The 24,029-nt window shown below is 39.9% G+C and overlaps 1 protein-coding gene across 9 annotated transcripts in view; it reads right to left on the reverse strand.

The window, feature by feature from the left end:
- Positions 1–15,978: 15,978 nt before the first annotated feature.
- UBE2U (ubiquitin conjugating enzyme E2 U) overlaps positions 15,979–24,029 on the reverse strand; it is a 74,121-nt gene continuing 66,070 nt past the window's right edge. For 8 of the 9 annotated variants that reach the window (XM_070786418.1, XM_070786415.1, XM_070786413.1 and 5 more), the window contains one exon: positions 15,979–20,192. In XM_070786418.1, coding sequence (XP_070642519.1) covers positions 20,017–20,192 — 176 coding nt within the window. In that variant the 3' untranslated portion in view covers positions 15,979–20,016. The remainder of the gene's footprint in view (positions 20,193–24,029) is intronic. The other variant, XR_011565847.1, reaches the window with a different exon arrangement.

The following is a 24,029-nucleotide window of genomic DNA, read 5'->3' on the forward strand; positions in this document are numbered from 1 at the left end:
TTTTACAGTAAGATAACCGGGTACCTGTGGGTTCTAGCATCTTAGGGACACAGCGGACAGTCCAACACAGGCTCTAATCCTCGAGCCCATACTTTGACCATCCTGCGGTTCTCCTATTAAATATGATGACCGCCCGTTCCTCACAAAGAGGCAGCCATGCCAGTGCTCACTTCTCCAAGTTTCAGAACAAGCCACACTCACCTGACCTTTGTCCATCTGACATCTTCCTTCTTTTCTGTAGAACCAAATGCTTCACAGTCCAGTTCAACTCTCATCCTTTTCAACAAATCTCCTTTGACCATAGTCCTTATAAAACCTCTGTTCTCTCCTCACTCAGCCCTTCATTGCACCTCCCTTGTATTTGCCTTCTCTGTGGGCTTCGGCAGGCTGGAAGGATAGAATTCCTCTGTTTTCCTGGCATTCAGCACAATAGAAGGTGCTAAATGAGTAGTTCAAGAAGAAGGAAGTATTAGCTAACTTGGTATTCTTCAAATTTACCTGTTTATATAAATTACTTGGAGTAGTTGTTAGAAACACGTATTTCTGTGCCCTGCGCCAGGGCTTCTGAATTAGCAGCTCCGGAGGTGGGTGGAACCAGGGAATCTAAACTCAAGAAGCAATTCAGGTGATTCTCATGATCAGGTATAGAAAGGGCTGGTCTAATTCAGCGGCTCATAACCAGGGTACACACCTGAACGTCCTTGGGAAGATTTTCACCCCAGGGAAGCCCATTTTCATCTCAGCTCATCTCAGAGATTCTGAGTCATGAGATCTAGAATATGTTTTTTAAAAGTTTCTCACCTGATTCCTATGTTTTCGTTTCCAACTCGTGCCTCAGTTAACAATCCATTTCTCATTGGGTTATGCGCTGGATTGTGCAACCTTCACCCTCCCACCCCAAAAGAGACTAAAATATTGATGGTAAGTTTCAAGACCTATACTTTTGAATCTAATACAATGCCAAGGACATAATGGTGTTCAATAGGAAATTGATTAGTAGAATTAAAATTTCTATTCCATTTCCTTACCCCTACTCCACTTCCCACCTAACTAGCTTTTGACCCTACCATGTATCCAAACCTATTCCTGGCTTAATTTACTTGTGTTTTTTCACTTGCCTGCATAGCTATCTCTCAACACTGGAATCCATAATAAGTAAGTGACTTAAAAATCTACCCTCATTAGGATTCTACATCCTTTCAGTGAGTACATTCTGATTTTTTCAGACCGTTGTCATGAACCCTGCATCACATTCAAAGCATGCCCTGGCTGCCAGTAAGCCTCTGCCTTGCCCTTAGTAATGACACATACACAACAAGATCGATTCTACTGTAAATGAACCCTCGGTCTCCCTGTGATAGGCCTGATTGGACACAGCTGAACTGCTCACAGCTAACTTCTCCCCAGCAGGACTGCCTGGGTGCCTAGAATTCTGATAGAACAACTATACACTTTCTTCGCTTCAGAACAATGCAAACACAACCTGGGGCATATTAACATCTATAAACACTCCCTAGTTTCTCTGATTATTTCGGATGCAGGCTTTGAGCACAGAGCATGGAGCTAGTGAGCGTGAGAAATGGGAGAAGAGGAGGGTTAGTCTGTCTAGCACTTGAGGGCAGGGACTAGAACAGGATGCCCTGAAACGCTTGTCTTTGCGACCACCTGCGACAGGTCTAGAAAAGCGTAGAGATGTTTGATAAAACTGGGAAAGGGAAGCCGAAAACATAGATCACAGGTAGCACTTTTTCTGAGCACATAGGAATGAAGTAGGACACTTTCTAACCATTCAATTCACATCATGTCTAATTTCATGTTCTCCCTCAACCCAATAATTTTAATGTGCTGATACTTGTTACTCATTTGGTTTTTTTCGTCCTCTCCTTGGCCCTCTCAGACCCACTCTCATTTCTCTTCCTTGTCTCTAATATGCTTTAAACATGCTATTTTCCTTCGGGATTTGATTTATGACTCTTTCAGAAGATTCTTAAGAGTTCCTTGGACAACAAGGAGATCAAACCAGTAGGATATCAACCCTGAATATTCATTGGCAGGACTGGTGCTGAAGCTGAAGCTTCAATACTTTGGTCACTTGAGACAAAGGGTCGACTCATTGGAAAAGACCCTGATGCTGGGAAAGATTGAAGTCAAGGGGGAGAGGGGGATGACAAAGGATGAGATGGTTGGATGGCATCACTGACTCAATAGACAAGAGTTTGAACAAACTCCAGGAGATGGTAAAGGACAGGGAAGACTGACTTCCTGCAGACTAAAGTGCTGCAGTCCATGGGGTCACAAAGAGTCGGACATGAGTTAGTGACAGAACAACAAGTCTCCTTGGATATGAAATGTGTTGCAAAGAAGAAGAAGAAAAGGGAAAAGGCATCAACTTAGAATTCATCATTTGTCCCTTTCATAGTTGATATGTGTGTGAGAGACTAATTGATTCTATATTTTCCTTAAAGAGAATTGTGACTTCACTGTATTATGTAATTATATATGAGATTTGGACTTTTTTTTTTTTTCTTTTACTTTCTTTGCTTTCCTTCCCTCCCTTTGCCTTCAGTTGCTCTGGATCATAATAAATGCTAAACAATCTGCCATTGTATACAATTTGCACACAAGCTGCCAAGCTGACTGCCAGTTTTAAGTCCTGATATGATCAAGAATGGTTGAGTTAAAAAGGCACTGAAAAACCGGTTTGCTACAAGAAACAGGAATTTATTAAAATCAGGCCTCCTCAAATGCTCTGGCTGTTAGGCTGGCGGCCTTCCAGATCAGCCCAGCTGGGAGAGGAGGAAGAGGCTGGCGGATTCGATCCCCCTGCCAGGCTGGGGGCCCTGCAGGGGCAAGAGAGACAGCTGTCATTGTACAGATGAGAGAATCTCCCTGCAGCTTCTCCCAGGACAGCAGAACGATGGTTTCCTACTCTCTTTAATTCCCAGGTTTACTAGGGAGTGCTGTTTGTGGATTCTAGCTATCTGTGGGCTCCCAACTGATATTTTAACTTATCTCTGATCTACCAATATTTTTTCCCCAATATACTAAAAATGTTACTAAGAACCTCATGAAGTCTTGGGTTCTAATCCCAACAGGGTTCTTTAACTTCAAATACCCGCCCCATGAATTGTGAGCTGAAATGAAATAACACCCAGAAACTGACAAGTATTGCTGTGTCTATCATCCCAGCAGGGGGCACCCAGGACCACTGTCCTCTCTTATTACCCATTGGTTTGGACACCACTTCTGTTCAGGTGGCTCAGATGGTAAAGCATCTGCCTGCAATGAGGGAGACCCGGATTTGATCCATGAGTCAGGAAGATCCCCTGGAGAAGGAAATGGCAACCCACTCCAGTACTCTTGCCTGGAAAATTCCATGGACAGAGGAGCCTGGTGAGCTACAGTCCATGGGGTCACAAAGAGTTGGACACAACTGAGCAACTTCACTTCACTTTCCGTTCAGGACCTAACGGCTTGAGAAGGCACCATCGTGGCTCACTAGTCTTTCTGCTGATGCTGTAATAGTGGCTAACATTTTCTAAAGGTGTACTTGGCCCAGCAATTGTTCTACCAGTTTTAAAAATATTGACTCGTTGAATTCTCACTGACTCCCTCTGAAATTGAGGTCACAACAGATTAAGTCACTTGACTTAACCAGTGGTCAGATGGGAATCTGGGAGGTTTGGTTTCAGAGCAGGCACCCAAGGGCAGTGCCATAGGACCTGCGCTCTTTCTTGTTGAAGGAAGGAAGTTGTTAATGTATATATTTTCAGAAAGCAGTGCTGGGAGTTTGAGAAACAGATGAAAAGACAAATACTGAGGAACAATTAGGGGCAGAGGGAAGCAGGTCAGAATGTGTTTCTGGGGCAGGGAGCAAATGCATCTCTGGTCAGCCTCTCACTGGGAAGAAGCGTCTCAGGAGAGATGGGACAATGGTCTAGGGGCCCTAGTCTACTACATTTCCTCAGACCCTGTGTCTTCTCTTCCTCCCTAAGCTCCTGTTTAGTTTTAACTCCTGAATTTTCTGAACGGCATCTGGGTCTAATGTTCTTCCTTTCTCTTTCCACCACTTTCAACGCAGTAATTGTAGTTAGCATTTACTGAATGCAGCACTGTGAGAAGCACTTTATATATAGTTTAGTATTTGACTCCAACAGCAACTCTGTGAAATATGATGAGGGAGACGAAGCTCAAAGAGGTTAAGTAATTTTCCCAAGGTCATATCTCATAGCCCGTAGGTGGTGGAGCAGTTTTGAGTCAAGTCTGTCTACCTCCAGAACCCAGATTAATTCATTTGCAATCAGGTTAAAATGGATATGAAGTCTGCCACTAAAAAGTGAGACAAACTGTGGGGATTAGTAGCAACATCCCATCCCAAATTTCTTACCCCTCACCTCAGTAAATGCCCCCATATCCCTCAGGCCATCCAGACCCCTGACCCCTCTCTCCTACAGTGTAATTCATCATCTACTCGCATCAATTCAGCCTCCTATGTAACCCTTGAATCCATCCAGTTTTGTCTTCTCTGCTTTCGTCTGGTCGCTATCACTTCTCACCTAGCCTGCAATTGTGCGCATGGTCCAACCCCTGTCTCTTTCTCTTGCCTCACTTTTGTTGCCTCTTGCCCATCTACTCTAAGAAACAGTTATAATTAAGTACTTTGAGGTCTTCTCAGGTGTTGTGTGCTGTTGCCTGTCTCATGCAGGTTACTAGACAAACTGTTCTGTCTGCCCATGCCATTTCCTACAATTCTCCTCATTGCCTGGCTAACTTCACTAATTTTTCAGGGCTCAGCTTAGATGTTACTGCCTCTGAGAAGTTTAGCTTAGTTCCTCAAGTCTCAGTTTAGGGTCCTTGTAACACCAACCCAGCTTGAACTTCACTCATCAAACCATGTCCATTTATTCATACTCTCAATTATAAGCTCAGTGAGGGCAGGATTCATCACTAGCCCCAGCACTTAACTCAATATATATATGTTGAATGAATGAATATGCACATGAGTTTGAATATTTACATGTATTAGGGTTCTCTAGAGAAATAACCAATAGGATATACATAGGGAGAAATGCATTTATTATTTGAGCAATTGATTCATGTGATTATGGAGGCTGTCATGTCCCAAGATCTACAGGGTGAGTGAGCAAGCAGAAAATCCAAGAGAGCTGATGGTTTTGTTCCAGTTGAAGGCCAACAGGCTCAAGACCCAGGAAGAGCTGATATCTCAATTCAAGTCCATGTGTGTGGGAGAGCTCAGTTGCTTCAGTTGTGTCCACCTCTTTGCAGCCCCATGGACTATAGCCTGCCAGGGTCCTCTGTCCATGGAATTTTCCAGGCAAGAGTACTGGAGTGTGTTGCCATTTCCTTCTCCAGGAGATCTTCCCAACCCAGGGATCAAACCTGAGTCTGTTGCATCTCCTGCATTGGCGAGTGGATTCTTTACCATTAGCAACCCCTGGGAAGTCCATAAGATAGGAATAATTCTCTTACTCATGGAGTGGTCAGCCTTTTTGAGCTATTCAGGTCTTCAACTGATTGGATAAGGCCCACCACACCGGGGCCCAAATGAATAATCAGACAGACCTCAACTAAGCTGGATGCTGTTGCAGGTACACATGACTGAGCCCCAAAGCTACCAGAAGAAATGAAAAGCTAAGTTCAACCCAAACTGCTAAAAACAAAAAATTGTGAAATAAAAAAAATGGCTGCTGGTTTGAACCACAGAGTTTTAAGGTAGTTTCTTATATAGTAAGCTAACTAATACACTATTTGATTCCTTCCTTTTGTAAGCAACAAATCAACAATCACACCCTTGCAGATGTCAGGATAGAAATAACGGGGATACCATCTGTATGCAAAAGTAGATAACTCTGGTCCATAGAAAGATTGTACTGATGACTCGATTTTAGGACAAATGGAATTAATTTTGGCAAAATTATAAGCTGTGAGCTGCTGTTTTAAACTGCAGAAATTCTTATTTTTCTTTAAATTCACTTCTCTCTTTTTAAATTGGAATTGGGAGACAAACTGAATTTGGAAGACTCTATCTATTTTGATCTAAATTTCCTAAGCTTTTGGATGAAATTCAGGCTTTTTTCCCATTCTCAAATCCTTTATTTTAAAAGTTGTTATGTTTATTTACTTATTTATTTTTGCCAGTGATGGGATATCTTTTAGATGCTCTGATCAAAACAAGACAGTACATCCTGAGTTTACTTCTGTGTAAATAAAAGTTCACTTCCATTTAGCTGTCTTGAGAATCTGAACATTCTTTAGATTTTCTATGATAAGATTCTCTTTTAATTTTAGGCCAAATTATATTCAATTCAAATTAAAGATAAAGAAGAATTCCTGAGCTCTTCTGGTTCTCCCTTGTACAAATCAGATTCTTAAAAAATACAGAACAATTTCTCAGGACTTACTTGATCGCTGAAGCAATCAACTGAAGGCCTAAAGGCTGGAGAGCTTGGATACCTAAGTCTCAGAATGCTTTTATTTATAGAATGAAATCAGTTCTGCATGTCAAAGTCTTAAATGCTGAATCCTACCCTCCCCTACACCTCCATCAATTCCCCATCTCCAGGACACTGTAGTTTATACTGTTATTAGACAATTATCTAAGTTTTGCTTGATCGCGAGTACATTGTTCTCCCTGGGGGCATCAGAGTCTCTTCGACTCTAGACTGCAGTTTATACTGGATGCTGACATGAAGCCATCTCTTTCTGGGGCCACCCTGGGTCTGACCATCCCTGACCGCTGCTGTGTGTGTTTCAGTGCACCAAGTTCTAAGCATACCCTAGTTTATGAGACTTTGGTGGACTGTCGACATCACTGAAGCCTACAAATTCTGAAATACAGAATGGGCCTAATCATCCTATGATCCCTTCTTTCCAAGCTATTTTATGACTCAGAAGAAATTACTTCAAGGAAGATCTGATATTAGGACTCTTTATATCCTTGCTTTTATATGAAATGTTAAAAGTCTTTGTCTTAGGCCACCCAGGATATTTGGTTACCTAACCAAGATATAAATGCCTAGAATTTCTGCAGTCTCAATTGCCTGTCTCTTATTTGCTTCAAAGGGAGTCAACGTTTTTGTAAGAACAAAAGTATAAAAATAAAAAATACAATTTGAAATATAGAACCAACCATTTCCTTCCTTATCAATTCAAGCACTTTAAAATGTGGCAAAGGGTATTATAAACCAAGAACTGAATCAACCATAAATGAAAAAGTGAAGGTATGGATAAATTGTATTACTAACAGAACTGATGTTAAATTTGCCAGCAGTTTTATTTTCTAGCATTGAAGACACTAAGTCATCTTGAGGTAGCCCTTTGCTCTGGAACAGAAGTAGCAGCCAGCAACACTCCTCATTCTTTTCCGCCTCCCTTCTTTCTCTGTTAAAGACAGGAGAAGTCTGAGCTGCAGCAGCTATCTTGTAATCATGAAACTGAAAGTATGAAGACAAATGCCAAAACTGTAAAAATAGCACTGTGGAAATGTAGAAAAAGCTGGGTCTTAGATGGTATCATTGCACAACAAGCTGGACCACTGGCTTCAACTTTGAACCTTAGAATTCCTTGTTCTGTGAGAAAAGGGAACTCTATTTCTTTAATCCTCTGTTAGGTTTTCTGTTATTTGCATCTGAACAAAGGGAAACTTACTTCTGGTGGTAAAACAGTGTGAGAAATCAGTTATAATTTGAACATTTTTGGACATTAGAGTGGTACTGTCTTATTAATACCACTCGAGGGGCTTCCCTGGCAACTGAGACAGTAAAGCATCTACCTGTAATGCAGGAGACTTGGTTTCAATCCCTGGGATGGGTAGATCCCCTGGAGAAGGAAATGGCAACCCACTCTAGTATTCTGTCCTGGAGAATTCCAGGGACAGAGGAGCCTGGCAGGCCACAGTCTATGGGGTTGGCAAAAGAGTCGGACATGACTAAGTGACTAACACACACACACACACATCTATTAATAGCTCTCAATGATGACATAGACTAAGGTTTTAGACATTAATTATTATACATACACTTAAGCAGAACAATACCTTAATTATGTAGTTTGACCTCAACATGTATAACAACTTGTGAACACATCTATTATATATGATTTTCTTCGCTACAGGAAACATTTTTCTCTATCAATAATGCATTGTTACTGAAGTGACTTAGCACCGCAGTGCATTGTTAACATGAGCTAGTTGCTGAGACATGCAAAAAAGTCTCAGGAGATCAGATTGGATGTTGTCATTATATTTGCTGAAACAGAATTCAACTCATAAATATAATTATCCTTGGTCATTAGAGCGAACACTTTTCATTTGAATTCTGGTCTGCTCTCTAGAACTTAAGAGGGAAATGAAGGGTCTGAGGCAGGATTTGGACATTCAAGTCATGACAAAAAACAAAAGGGGCTGGAGTTGGTTAGTACAGATAGTAGATGACTATGGAGTATGGAACACTTAAAATTAGCCTTCACATCTATTAAGAGATATTGTTCAGAAAATGAGAGCCAGCTGTTCTCCAATTTTATGATGAAAACCCACTATGGAGTGGGCTTATATTTTTGCATCTGGAATTCAGAGAAGCCAAAAAGAACTCCCTCCTGAAAGGTAAATATTGATTATTCCTCCTGGAACTGAATATTTAGGTAAGATTTAGATCTTATTCTCTGGACATAGTGGGTTAAATTTAATTGAGTCTCAAACAAACAAACAAACAAACTCCTTATCGTTTTTGTTAAGAAACAAAAAACGGATATGCATAAGATAGGGTCTCCCATGACACCTCCACAGGCAAAGCTGCTGAGCATTTATTCTTTGGGGACACCCAGGGTCTACAAGTAAGAAACAAGGAGGCAGAGGCCATCTAGGTGGGAGATAGGCCCTGAAGCCTTGTGGCTCTCTGCCAGCTGTTAGAGAACTCTTCCTTCCCTCAGGTAGGAAGTAAAGCAGCTCTCAGTGAATGCACTGGTGTCTGGAAGTCATTACACAAAACCCTGAGCTTTTCTAGTTCTCTTTGTACTCATTCTCATCTGTGTGGTACTGCCTGGAGGCATTGGTCAGAACTGATGATTTCTCCAGGATGGTTCTATGATTTTATCAGTGTACATGATTTGTAAGCTCTGGATTTCTTTCTTCTTAGTAAACCTTTCCTAGTACTGAGTAAACATCTTTCTAGGGAAGAAAAGCAAAATATTCTCACTCTTAAATTATGTTTGCCTGCTTTGCATACCTTTGAAGTGGAAGAAGATTGTATACCTGGCTTCTGGGAAAAAGGTCAGTGCACCTTGACTCCAGTACATAAACTAGCAGCTAACTGGCGCCATCTGGAGGGCAAGAGGAGTCTGAACACTAAAGTAAATTTCAAAAATTTAATATGACATATAGGCATATTTCAGAGATATGGCAGGTTCCAGATCACCACTATAAAGCAAATAATGCAATGCAGTGAGTCATATGAATTTTTTGGTTTCTCAGTGCATATAAAAGTTATGTTTATACTGTCGTCTCTTAAGTGTGCAATGTTTTAAAACATTATTATGTTTAAAAAATCATTATACATAACTTATTTTGAAATATATTATCATGGTAACTGAACTTATGATAATTACTTTGAAATGTATAGAAATACTGAATCACTATATTGGGTACCAGGAACTAATATAGCGGTATAAATCAGTTATACTAAACAAACACTCGCAGAAGAGACCAGATTTGTGGCCACCAGAGAAAGGGTGTGAGGGGAGGAGGAACTGGATGAAGATAGCCAAAAGGTACAAATTTCCAGTTATAAATAAGTACTGAGGATGAAATGTACAACATGATAAAGATAACACTGTATGATACGTATGAAAGTTGTTAAGAGAGTAAATCCTAAGAGTTCTCATCACAGGGAAAAGTTTTTACCTATTTCTTTAATTTTGTATCTGTATGATATGGTGGATGTTTATTAAACTTATTATGTTAATCATTTCATTACCTATGTAAGTCAAGTCACTATGCTATACACCTTAAACAGTATGACAATTATAATAAAACTAGAAGAAGCAAAATCTTTTTAAAAGAAAAAGCACCCAGAGATTAAAAAAAAAAAAATTGGTTCTAAAATATACTAACCATCATCTGACAAAGCAGGGTTGCCAAAACCCATCAATTTGTTAAAAAAAATTGCAAAGTGTAATACAGCAAAGTACAATAAAATGAAGTATGCTTATGGATCGAAAAATTATAGAATTAATAGAATTTCCTGCTCCTTTTCTCCTCCCTTTCCTGAATGTGCCTGGGCCATTCACAAGGGAGGCTGGGGGAATCCATTCAGTTCAGTTCAGTCACTCAGTCGTGTCCGACTCTGTGACCCCATGGACTGCAGCACACCAGGCCTCCCTGCCCATCACCAACTCCCAGTTTACTCAAAGTCATGTCCTTTGAGTCGGTGATGCCATCCAACCATCTCATCCTCTGTCTTCCCCTTCTCTTCCTGCCTTCAATCTTTCTCAGCATCAGGGTCTTTTCAAATGAGTCAGCTCTTCGCATCAGGTGGCCAAAGTATTGGAGTTTCAGCATCAAAATCAGTCCTTCCAATGAACACCCAGGACTGATCTCCTTTAGGATGGACTGGTTGGATTTCCTTGTAGTCCAAGGGACTCTCAAGAGTCTTCTCCAACACCACAGTTCAAAACCAACAATTCTTCGGCTCTCAGCTTTCTTTATAGTCCAACTCTCACATTCACACATGACTACTGGAAAAACCATAGCCTTGACTAGATGGACCTTTGTTGGAAAAGTAATGTCTCTGCTTTTCAATATGCTATCTAGGTTGGTCATAACTTTCCTTCCAAGGAGTAAGCGTCTTTTAATTTCACGGCTGCAATCACCATCTGCAGTGATTCTGGAGCCCCTAAAATAAAGTCTGACACTGTTTCCACTGTTTCCCCATCTATTTCCCATGAAGTGATGGGACTGGATGCCATGATCTTAGGTTTCTGAATGTTGAGCTTTAAACCAACTTTTTCACTCTCCTCAAGAGGACACCAGATTTCTCTCTCCAAATCAGGTTCTACACTCAGTCGTGGGGCTTTATCACATACTGTGACACTCCCATTACCAGCTGATACCACTTGTCATGCCCTGTACTCATGTTTGAAATGAATCGTGGATTTGAAATGAATCGTGGAATTATATGGTCTCAAAGTGTCATCCTGTGATCACTTCCATCAGAATCACCTGGAGTATTTAATATAACTATAGATTTATGGGCTTCAGTTTAGGCTTTATGGATTTGATTTCTTTCATACCTTATTAGAACAATCAGTGGAAGCAAGTAAAGTTTATGTTTTCTTATTTATATGGTAGTTTAGTCACTAAGTTGTGTTCAACTCTTTGTAACCCCAGCTACAGCCCACCAGGCTCCTCTGTGGGAGGAGATTTCCCAGGCAAGAATACTGCAGTGGTTGCCAGAGCACTTATTATAGGTTGGCACTGTTCTGAGCACTTTAGAAATAATGTATCAATGCATGAGGACTTCTCAATAACCGTAGGAACCTAGATGCCATTATTATCCATCCCTAACTGATGAGAAAACCAAGATACTTGCCCAAGGTCCCATGGCTAGCAAGCACAGGATGATCCACCAAGGCATTCTGGCTCCAGAATCTGAGCTCCTGACTACTATCTCATGCTGCACTGCTTAGGTTAAATAATAGAAAATATTCTCCTTCGGATTTTTTTTTAAGCATTTCTACTTTGGCCTTGATATATTTTTAGTGTATTTTTCTATTTGTATCTAAAAGTAGAAAATATAAATAGAATTGTAGCCAAGTAATGAAAACATTCTGATATGTTAAGGAATGTTCTCACTGCCTTGAATATAGTGATAAGAAAGGCAGGGATCTGGGGGAGGGTGGGGTTGGGATAATCTGGGCAATTGGGATCGACATTTACACTATAGATACTATGTATAAAATAGGTAACTAATGAGAACGTACTGTATAGCACAGGGAACTCTATTCAGTGCTCTGTGGTGACCTAAAGTGAAAGTGAAAGTGAAGTCGCTCAGTCCTGTCCTTGACTCTTTGCAACCCCATGGACTGTAGCCTACCAGGCTTCTCCATCCATTGGATTTTCCAGGCAAGAATGCTGGAGTGGGGTGCCATTTCCTTAAGGGAAGGAAATTCAAAAACGATGGGACAGGTGTAAACATGTAACTGATTCACTCTGCTGAACAGCAGAAACTAACACAACATTGTAGAGAAACTACACTCCAATAAAAATAAATTTTTAAAAAGAATTACCTTATGAGCCAAAAAAAGTTAGAAAATAGTATGTACCATAATACCCTCTTACTAGAACTGCTGTAAAATAAACAGTTATTTATTATTGTGGATTATTATGAGATAATACATATAGCAAACTACTTAGCACAGTTAAAAAAGAGAGAAGATAGATATAAGGCACACAACCACAGAATTTACAGATATTAAAAGGACAATAAGGAAATACTATTAATTACTTCATACTAAAAAATTAGACCCCTTTGATGGAACGGATAAGCTACATGAAAGATGCAAACAAAAGTCACTCAAAAGGAAATGGATAAATAGCCATAAAGCTATTTTTAAAAAATTAATTCTAATTTAACAACATCCCAGAAAGAAAACTCCAAGCCAAAATGGCTACACTGGTGAATTATACGAAACATAAAGAAGAAATAACATGAATTCTGCAAAAACTCTTCCAGAAAATTAAAAAGAAGGGAATTCTTCCCAATTCACTCTATGAGACTAGCACTACTCTGATACCAAACCTAGACAAAGACATTTGAGGAAAACAATCGTTGATTTTCCTCATGAACATAGATATAAAAATTCTAAACAATACAATAGCAAATCAAATTAACAACATATAAAAGGATAACATACCATGATCAAGTGAAGTTCACCCTGGGAATGCAAAGTTGGTTTAATATTTTAAACAATAAATCAATGTAATTTACCATGTTAATAATCTAAAAAAATCATATTTTTATCTCAGTGCTAATGCTAAGTCACTCTTTGCCATGCTACAGACTATAGCCTGCCACGCTCCTCTGTCCATGGTATTCTCCAGGCTGGAATACTGGAGTGGGTTGCCATGCTCTCCTCCAGGGGATCTTCCCAACCCAGGGATCGAGCCCACATCTCTTTACATCTCCTACATTGGCAAATGGGTTCTTTACCACTAGTGCCACCTGGGAAGCCCAATAGACATAAGAATATCATCAGACAAAATTTAACTTCCATATTCTACACATGAACAATTGAAAATTAGAAAGAGTTTTAAGAGATATTACAGAAGATCCAAATAAAGGAGAATTCATAAGTGAGATGACTCAGTATAGTTAATATGTCAATTCTTTCCAAATTGACCCATATATTCACTGCAATCCCAATAGAAATCTTCACGACTTTTTTTTTTGTTGTTGTAGAAATTGATAGGCTTCTCCTAAGATAATATAGAAATTATTTCTATATTTCTCATAGAGATATAAAGAATCTAGAATAGCCAAAACAATTTTGAAATAAACTAACAAAACTAGAGGGCTAATATTAACTTATTTTAAAACAAGAAATTAAAACAATAGTATAATCAAGGCAATATGGTATTGATGTAAAGATACACAGGTCAGTGGATCACAGAATCTAGAAATAGACCCATACATATATGGATAACTGCTTTCTGACAAAGATCCTACAATAATTCAGCCGAGAAAGGATAGTGTTTTGAACAAATGGAGAAAGAAAGAAAGGGAGGAATGAAGGAAGGAAGGAAAGGAGGTAGGGAGGGAAAAGAAGGAACACACACATAATTTTGATCCATTCCTTGTACCATATACAACTCAAAATGCCTCATAGAACCTAAATGTAAAACCTAAAGCTGTAAAATTTCTACAGAAAATAATAAGAGAAAATCTTGTTACCTTGGTTTAGGCAAGAGTTTTTCAGACACAATACACAATCTATAAAAGAAACAAAACATATGTAGGACTTTATCAGAATTAAAAACTTCTGCTCTTTGAAGATTCTGTTAAGATAATGAAAAATCAAGTGGCAGACTAGTTACTTGTTGTAAATTATAAATCTGTAAGTCATTTATCTGATAAAGGACTTGTATCCAGAAAAAATAAAGAACCCTCAAAACTTAATAACAGGGAAAAAACAATGAAAAATGGATAAAAGATTTAAACAGATGCTTCATCAGAGAAGATAAAAGGATGGCAAATAAGCACATAATGCTGATCATCACAGTCTTCAGGGAAACGTAAATATAAACAATGATAAACCAATACACACCTTTTGGAATGGCTGACATTTGAAAGACTGAACATACCAAGTGTTGGACAGGAAGTAGAGGAACTAGAACTCTCATGCACTGCTGGTGGGAAACTGAAATAGCAAAATCCTTTTGAAAAATAGTTGGCCATTTCTTAAAAATGTAAATACCATATGATCTAGGCATTTCAATTCTAAGTATTTACCCAAGAGAAAATAAAGCATGTGTCCATTCAAGAATGTTTACATAAGTGTTTCTATCAGCTGTTTCAATCTTCTATTTCTGCTTGACAAATTTCCCCAAATTTTAGCAGCTGAAAAAACACATACACTCATTATCTCACAGTTTCCATGGGTCAGGAGTTCAGTCATGGCTTAGTAGGATGCTTAGGATCTCTAAACTGCATCCAAGGTATTGGCCACACTACACTCATTTCTGGAATTCAGGTTTTTTCCAGCTCACATGGTGACAGATTCAATTCCTTGTGGTTGTAGGGCCAAGGTCACGATTTTATTGCTGGATGTCACCCAGGGGCTATTCTTAACTCCTAGAAGCCATGAGCAGTTTCTGGCCATGTGAGCTTCTTGTACCATGACAGCTTACTTCCTGAAAGCCAGCAGGACAATCTCTCTCCAATCTCTCTCCAATCTGCTAAGATGGAGTCTTATATAACAAAACATAATTGGCAGAAGTGAGTATCCAATCACCTTTGTCATATTCTATTGGCTAGAAAAAGTCACAGGTTCTGTTTATGCTCAAGGAGAAGGGATTCTACAAGAGCATGACGCACTGTGTCATCTTAGGGTGAATCTACCACAGCAACTTTTATATTTGTAACAGTTTCCAGATTAAAACAACTCAAATACCCATCAACAGGTGAATGGATAAACAAGCCACAGTATTTCTATAGAGTGGAATACTACTTAGCACTAAAGATGAATGATAATATACAAAACATGACTCAATCTCAAAACAATTGTGCTGAGTGAAAGAAGCTAGACAAAACAAGTACTTACAGTATGATTCAAGTACATAAAACTCTGGAAAATTCATAATAATCTATAAGGACAGAAAGAAGATCAGGGATGGTCTGGGAATGAGAGTGAAGGGCAGGAAGTGTTGAGGCAGGAGAGAGACATTACAAAGAGGCAGGAGTAAAGTTTTGGGAATGACAGATATGTTTACAATCTTAATGGTAGCGATGATTACATGGCTGTATCATAAACAAAACGTTTCAAGCTGCATACGTTAAATAGTTCAATTAATTGTGTGTCAATCTACCTCACTGAAGCTGTTTTTGTTTTTTTAAACATAACATCTATTTTCAGAATCAACTTTGTTTGTATATTCCTGCTTGTTGAGGTCCTTTAATGGACCGGAACTTGGTGGTCCCAAGTCGACGATAAGAAAATAAAGGAGAGAAAGAGGCTGATATTCCTTGGTTTACACAGAAAGCCAATAAAGCCCCTGCACGGGGCTTGCCCTGTTCACGAAGGCCTCAGGCACCCTCTCAATGGGGTGAATGCGCAGAGCACCTTCTAGAGAGGGTCTTAGAAGCCTGAGCAGGAAAGTGAACTCAGAGAGCCTCTGCGCTCCAGGGGATCAAGCCTGAAAAAAAGAGAGAGAGAGAGAGAGACAGACAGACACGGGGACCAGAGCTCTGATGGAGCAAAGGTGTTTTAATCAACATGGTGTGCGCATATATACTGTCTTACAAAGTAGTTAGTCTCAGCAAAGATAAAGATTAAAATTCCAGACTTACAAAACATAGGCAATCCATATTAAAGACAGAGATTTGTAAACAATCACTTTTACCGTATGCTTCACAAGAAGGAAGAGGGTACTTATCACCATATAGAAACGCTAATGAAGGAAATGCCTGGATTCCTCAGTCCTGGGAGAGGCTTCACTCTCCCCTTAATTCCTGAATATTCAGGAATTAATAAGGAGCAGAGAATTCCTGACAGATCCAAAACAGCACACAGGAAGCCTCCTGTTAAATGCTTCCTGACACTGCTTGTTAACGAAAGCTTCCCTTTTCATCACTTGAGTTTTCCAAATTTACTTTTTAGCAGATTCTAAGACAATGCATTGCAGGTAGATTCTTTACCACCTGAGCTATCAGGGAAGCCCCAGTGAAATAGTAGTCTTTTTTTTTTTTTTTTTTTAAGCCCGATTTACATATTTAGCTATTTGTTTTATATCCACTTTTTAGGAGTCTGTTCCAGTATAGGTCATTACAGAGTACTGAGTAGAGTTCTCTGTGCTAAACAGTAGGCCGTATCAGTTATCTTTTTTATGTGTGTATATGTCAGTCCCAATCTCCCAAATTCTCTCTCTCCTCGCTTTCCCCCTTTGGTAACCTTGTTTTCTATGCCTGTGACTCTATTTCTGTTTTGTAAATAGGTTAATTTGTACCTTATTTTTGTTTAAGATTTCACCTATAAGTGCTATCATATGATATTTTTCTTTCTCTGAAACAGCAGCTTTTGTTTGAGGTGGAAAGAATTGTGGCAGCTGTTGGACTGTGGGTCCTACATGATGAGATCTCCTAAAGTGGATTTCTGTCTGGTTAGCTTATACTTTGAAGATTTAGTGGGAGAGTCAGATGGGCAAACATACAACAATAGAACTGCACACACCTACACACACTCTATGGAGAGTCTGGGCTGGGTATGCGGTGTGCAGAGAAGATTTTGTGGAGATGATTCCTGAATGAGTTTCAGGGGATGAAGAGGAGCTGATCAAGTGAGGACGGGCAAAGGCATTATGGGAAGAGAAAATAGCATAAGTAGAGGCAGGGAAACAGGAAGGAGCATGTTACACGTGGGAAAACAGGAGTTCAGGCACAAGGTGGGGAATTGCAGTGGATGAGGATGAAGAGGGTGGGTGAGGGCTGACGTGATGCACATGGTGATATGGACCTTATCTTTCAGGCAGAGATTCTCTGAAGAATTTTAGGTAGGTGAATGATGTTATCAAAAAAACTATAATCTCATCTATGGATGAAAAGGCATTCAAAATATACAGTGACGGTGAGGACAGGAATGAGTAGATGGATTTAAGACATTGAATGGACAATATGCTAAATATTGGGGATCAACAAGCCATAAATGAAAGAGTGAAGTCCATAGTAATCCCCAAGTTTTTATCTTGTGGTTATTCCTTAACTGAAAAAAGAAACATAAGAGGCAGGAGGTAGTCTGCTGGGGGTGAGATGAAGAGGAGGAAATGAGTTTAAGTTGGGCTTGTTGAGTTGAGTTTCAGGTACACTGGAAAGTTAAGGCAAAGGTCTTTTAAGGCACATATAAAAAAGTCAGAGAATAAGAATATACATGGGTGGTGCAACTCTCATAGTGGCAAGATGTTCAAGACAAATGTGTAGAGAGCAGCACTGGGCTACAGCCCAAAAGAACCTTCCACCAAGAGCTAGGAGTAGAAGGAAAATGCATATTGAAGACCCAGAATGAATGGTCAGTGAAGGTAACTAAATTAACTATCCTGTTCTACTAACTAAAGTATCTATTACAAAAACTTGTTCTCTCCCCACTTCCCCCCACCACCCATTTTCACCCCCAGGTCTTCGGTTGCAAGAAAGGAAAGTAACAAATGCAACTACTTTGCCCTAAAGAAAAGATTAGAAATAGACAGGATAAAATACTTATGAGACTGCTGATATCACAGAAACATTTTTGATTGACTGCCTTGTCCAGGACTTCTTGGTGACTGCTGTTTATCTGTTGACAATTCACATGTTTGTCCTCCTAGAGAACTACCAGAGAAGAGTCAGAGGCCCAGCCTCTGTTGTGACCATCAGCAAAATGCACCTTTGAGCTACATTCTGTAGTTTCACTGAGGTATGGGGTAGGCCATGCAATATGGCTCTTTTACTAGATGTAGAAAGAACTGTAATTGCTAGGAGCTGGATGGGGTTGTGAATTTGGCTCTGACTGTACTTTAGCACTGATAAAATGAGGAGAGATCTGAGACAGCTGCTGGAATTGTTTGGTTCTGGTTGGGGAGGATAACAAGATCCAGCACTACAATGTCGAGAACTTATTTTATGAACTACCACAGGTAGACTTGGAAATATCTACTACCCAGGGAAGTGCCCAGACATCAAAGTACGTAGACAGAGCTTTTGTCTGTTTTCATAGCAACTAAAATCAGTTTCTCTAGAAATAAGGGAGAGACCTATTTAATACCTAGACCCAAGTTAGGATAGATGGATGGACAGACAGACAGACAGGTGGGCAGATAGGAAGACACACAATTTGTGGTGTTTGGGGGAGAACTGTGTTGTGTAGGTAGGTAACCTACAAACTAAGTCTCTTTTTAAAGCAAGGCTGAAACAAGGGTTTCACAGGTGGTGCTAGGGGTAAAGAACCTGCTTCCTAATGCAGGAGACATAAGAAACATGGGTTCAATTCCAGGGTCAGGAAGATCCCCTGGAGGAGGAAATGGCAACCTACTCCAGTATTTTTGCCTGGAAAATCCCATGGACAGAGGAGCCTGGTGGGCTACAGTCCACAGGGTTGCAAAGAGTTGGACATGACTAAAGTGACTTAGCACTTAGCACATAAACATTAAAAAACACACAGAGAGAAAAGTGATCAATAATATCCAATATAGCCTAGAGGCCAGGTAAGATAAGGCATCTGTTGAATTTGGGAAATATGGAAGTTTTTGGTGATCATAGTGAATTTTAACCTAGCATAAGACAGATTTTATTGTGCACTGCATGTAAACATGAACTAAAGAAATACAGAGAGTCTGTGACAGATTACTATCAGTAAGTCTGAGAAAATATGAATAACATAGTATTGAGGGAAGTGAAAATGCAGGGTCAGAGGTGGAGATGTAGTTTAGGAGAGATTTCAGTGTATTTTCAGGTTGGGGTAACACAGCAAAAATAAAAAAAAAGAAGGGAAAGAATAAAGATGAGAATATAAGGGGATGGTTAGTTAAGGTCAAAGAGAAAAGACAGCATGTCCTTTAAGAGAAAACAGAACAGGAACACTGGTGAACTGGACATATGACATCCTTTCCCTTGAATATGGAGGAAATAAGATGCTAAACCAGGCAGAAGGAGATAAATGTATAGATCCTGTGTGTGTGTGTTAGTCACTCAGTCATGTCAGGCTCCTTGCAACCCCATGGACTCCTCTGTAGCTCACCAGGCTTCTCTGTCCATGGAATTCCCCAGGCAAGAATACTGAAGTGGGTAGCCATTCCCTTCTCCAGGGGATCTTCCCAACCCAGGGATTGGACCTAGGTCTCCAACACTGCAGGCAAATTCTTTACCATCTGAGCCCGTGGATCCTCTACTTGGGTTAATGTCCAGCCTCTGAAGCTCCTGAGTGCTCCTCTCCAATACTAGCCTCTTCCCGATCCAAGTCCTGCCAGCAAAAATGTGTGTCTGGTCGTCTAACAACTCTGGATAAAATACCACTAATTGGAAAACCATAATGAATACTGCTGCTTGGCTAACCTGGGGTCAAACAATGAAAGAGAGCTCAAAAAAATCCAAAACAACATATTCACTGATTCACACTTAAATTTCTAATTTGTTCTTGCAGTGAGAGGATGAGACAAATTTGGGAAAAAAAAAAAAAGGAAGCCAAGCTGTAAGAGTCTTCCAGAGTTGCTCCATGAAGCTGAGCTGTGGTTGAGGCTGTTCATTTTTTAAATCCTGGAGCTTAATCTTCCAAGGCATCTGTATCAAGGGAGTTGGTCCAGGCAACCAGATCATCCACTTCGTTTTCCCATGGCTCATTTATGCTAACTTCAACCGGCTTTCTCTTCCACCACTCCTTTTCTTTGTCCTTCTTTGTGACAGTATCTGTTTTAGTTTGTGAATCAGGAGAAGTTTGAACTAGAATGAGAAACACAAGAACCAGAAATTTAATAGACATGGCAGGAAAAACAGTAAGAGAACGTGTCCCTGCATTTGTACCATAATGCCTAAGATCATCTAAGTGAATGCAAGTAACCTTTTTAAAGTTTCTAAATTTTACAATTGCAATGAACTTATTTTTCATAAATCATTCTTTTCATTTTGGTCGATCTTCTTATGCTCATATATTTACTGAGCCCTGCTAAGTGCCAGTAGGTGTAACAAGGGAAAGGTGTCCGTGAGTGCTTCACATAGATGTGTGCACATGGATGGAATCACAGGCTCTAAGGGAAAACAGATGTGGGCTCTGAAAGACAAGAAGTTTGCTGAAGAGAGGGGGCAAAGGAGGGAGACGGGACTGCTTTAGATGGAGGACACAGCACAGACCACAGCACATAGGTATGAGAGAGAGAACTTGACGGGTTTTGAGGTAATCAGAGTTGATGCTTCGGTATTTACGCTCTGCCAGGTGCTATGCTAAGCATGTGCTACATGCAAAATATAATTTAACTTATACACAATGCTTATGATGGACGGGTATTATTATTTTTTTAAATTTTATTTTATTTAACTTTAAGATGGACAGGTATTATTATCTTTACTTTAAGGATGAGACAATAGAAAATAAGTACCCTGCAGTAACTTGTCCAAGGACATTCAGCTTATAATAGTTAATCATTGGTCCACTGGATCCCAAATCACGGTGTTACAGTGTGTGGACAGTTGAGTGGGGTTGGCTAGTTAGGCTGAGGCCAGGTTAGGAACACCTCATATATCAGGCAAAGAAGTCTCATCTTTCTTGTATCCGTCTCATAAACAGGGAAACAAATTGGTTACATTTTAAAAGAATATAGATACAGTATCTTTATTTCTCAATATTTCTACTCAGTGAGGGGAACTTGCTTTCCAGGGATGAACCCAAGTTGGTGCTATTTATGTCCCGCTACCCCTACAATCCCACTGTGTTCTCCTCTCTCTGTGTAACTGTTGCCACCTAATTCATTGCCCAGCACGTGGACCCCGACAAATTCTGTCTCATAATACTTTTGTGTTTATTTCCCCAGTAACAAATCGAATGAACCTTGTCATATTCATTGTCTTCTAGTTGTGCTGTAGGCAAGGATTATGAATGAATTGTTCTCTTGATTTCTTTGGTTATTGCAAAGATTTGCAGAGGATCTGAGTTTAGACAGCTACCATTATTCTATAAGAAGCCTGATGTCACCAATGATTGAGTTTTTATTTTTATATTTTAACATTAATCTCTAGATTTCATTAATTTAGAACTAAATTCTCTTTTCCTTGAGAAAATCTTCTTTAGGAACATATCATTGACGGATTAACTATACTTTCTAGCCATGTTTGAGCTGTTCTGAGTTCATATGCTTTTGGTCACAAGAAATGCTGTTCAAACCACTTTAAACAATAGAGAAGTGTCTCATCTCATAGAAGAGGAAGATCAGAGGAAGGGCAGGACTGAATGATACAGTGGCTCAACGATGTCATTTAGGACATTCTTTCCACAGCTTTGCTCTACCATCTCGGGCGTTGTCTTCATCTTCAGAGTCACAGTGAAGAGAGGTGTGGTCACTCTAGTACTCATATCAGACACAGCGATATCCAGAGGAAAAATGGAGGCTTTTCTCCAGGGTCTCGTTTTTAAAAGTAGGAAAACTACCCTTGCAAGCTCCTAGTGTATTTCCTCTCAGGCTGGTTTGTGAACCTTGCTCCTAAGCTAGTCACTGGCAAGGAAAATGAGATTACTATGATTGGCCAACAACAGTTGTTAAAGTGGAATGAATATTGGGAGTCAATGACCTTGATTATTTGCCCTCTTAGTTCCTACTCTGTTTTTTTTTGTTTTTTTAAAAAAAAAAAAAAAAAAAAACCACACTCCCAGGAAGCATAAAAAGAAATTCTGGCTAGATTAGCAGAGCCTAAGGCAAAACAAACATAAAAATGTTTCCTCGTGACACAGAAAAAGTAAATATTATTTTGAACTTTTTTCCTCCAGAAAATCTTAAGCATTATAAACCCCTCTGAGAAACCTTGGATTTACTGGTTGGAATGAACCAATAACTTTTGTTACTACATTAAAATAAGTTACAGAAGCACAAATTCTCATTACCTTATGGTTTGTATGCCTTTCTTGGGATGGATCTTGAAAACTCTGCTTCTTAAAATTTTTTCTAGTCTTAAAATAATTTTGTCCATGAAGAGACTAAATTTTGTTCTGATTGGTGGGCTCTGGTTTATTGCCCGATGGTTCATTTCCATTCACTTCTGTATCAGCCTCAGTTTAATTAGAAAAGCAGAGCACTTATAATACAAGAATGAAAGGTTTAAGACATGAAACAGGGATTACACATGTGTGGAAAGACCTGGAACAGTGAAGTCTGGAAGGCCACAGCTGGAAGAACATCACTGCTTTAGGTCAGTCTGATGCATGGATATGAGTGGAAACACCAGGAGTGCAAGGGGAGCACAAGATGCTGCACACAGCTGACCACTCTACACGGGATAGACATTGTGGGCTCATGGAGGTTTCTATGAAGCCCTCACATCTGTAAAAGTGAGAGTGTGTGAAGAGTTGCATGAAACTGCTGTCTGAGAAAACTGCCATGTATGATACACACAGCTCCTCAAGAATTATGGCCTCCTCTTTATTCCCACCTCCAAAATTTGAGATAAATTTTTTTCACATTAGCAAATCATGATATGCTAACCCTTCTCTGCAAAAGGGAAGCACAGAGTTCATTTCTTTTCTAGCTGAGTCATATTTCCCTTTGGTATCCTGGATAAGCTCACTCTTGCTATATTATAAACAATCACAAGATCCCAGTGGCATATGACAGCAAGCATTTGTTTAGGTTACACATCTACAGGTCAGCTGAGTGTTGGCCTCTCTGAGTTGGGAATGGTTGGGAAGCTTGATTGGGAAGCTTGGTGACCAGAGGGCTAGTCCAGGCATGCTCTTGGGATGATGGAAGAGGTGAAAAAGAGCAAACCAAATTGCACAAATCCTTCCCAAACTCTGAGAACACCAGTTCAGTTGCTCAGTCGTGTCCGACTCTTTGCGACCCCATGAATCGCAGCATGCCAGGCCTCCCTGTCCATCATTAATTCCCGGAGTTTACCCACACTCATGTCCATCAAGTCGGTGATGCCATCTAGCCATCTCATCCTCTGTCGTCCCCTTCTCCTCCTGCCCTCAATCTCTCCCAGCATCAGAGTCTTTTCCAATGAGTCAACTCTTCGCGTGAGGTGGCCAAAGTACTGGAGTTTCAGCTTCAGCATCAGTCCTTCCAATGAACACCCAGGACTGATCTCCTTTAGGATGGACTGGTTGGATCATCTTGCAGTCCAAGGGACTCTCAAGAGTTTTCTCCAACACCACAGTTCAAAAGCGTCAATTCTTCAGCGCTCAGCTTTCTTCACAGTCAAACTCTCAAATCCATACATGATCACTGGAAAAACCATAGCCCTGACTAGACAGACCTTTGTTGGCAAAGTAACATCTCTGCTTTTGAATATGCTATCTAGGTTGGTCATAACTTTTCTTCCAAGGAGTAAGCGTCTTTTAATTTCATGGCTGCAATCACCATCTGCAGTGATTCTGGAGCCCAGAAAAATAAAGTCTGACACTGTTTCCACTGTTTCCCCATCGATTTCCCATGAAGTGATGGGACCAGATGCCATGATCTTAGTTTTCTGAATGTTGCGCTTTAAGCCAACTTTTTCACTCTCCTCTTTCACTTTCATCAGGAGGCTTTTTAGTTCCTCTTCACTTTCTGCCATAAGGGTGGTGTCATCTGC

Source organism: Bos indicus, chromosome 3 (assembly GCF_029378745.1).
Source record: "Bos indicus isolate NIAB-ARS_2022 breed Sahiwal x Tharparkar chromosome 3, NIAB-ARS_B.indTharparkar_mat_pri_1.0, whole genome shotgun sequence".
NCBI lineage: Eukaryota > Metazoa > Chordata > Mammalia > Artiodactyla > Bovidae > Bos > Bos indicus.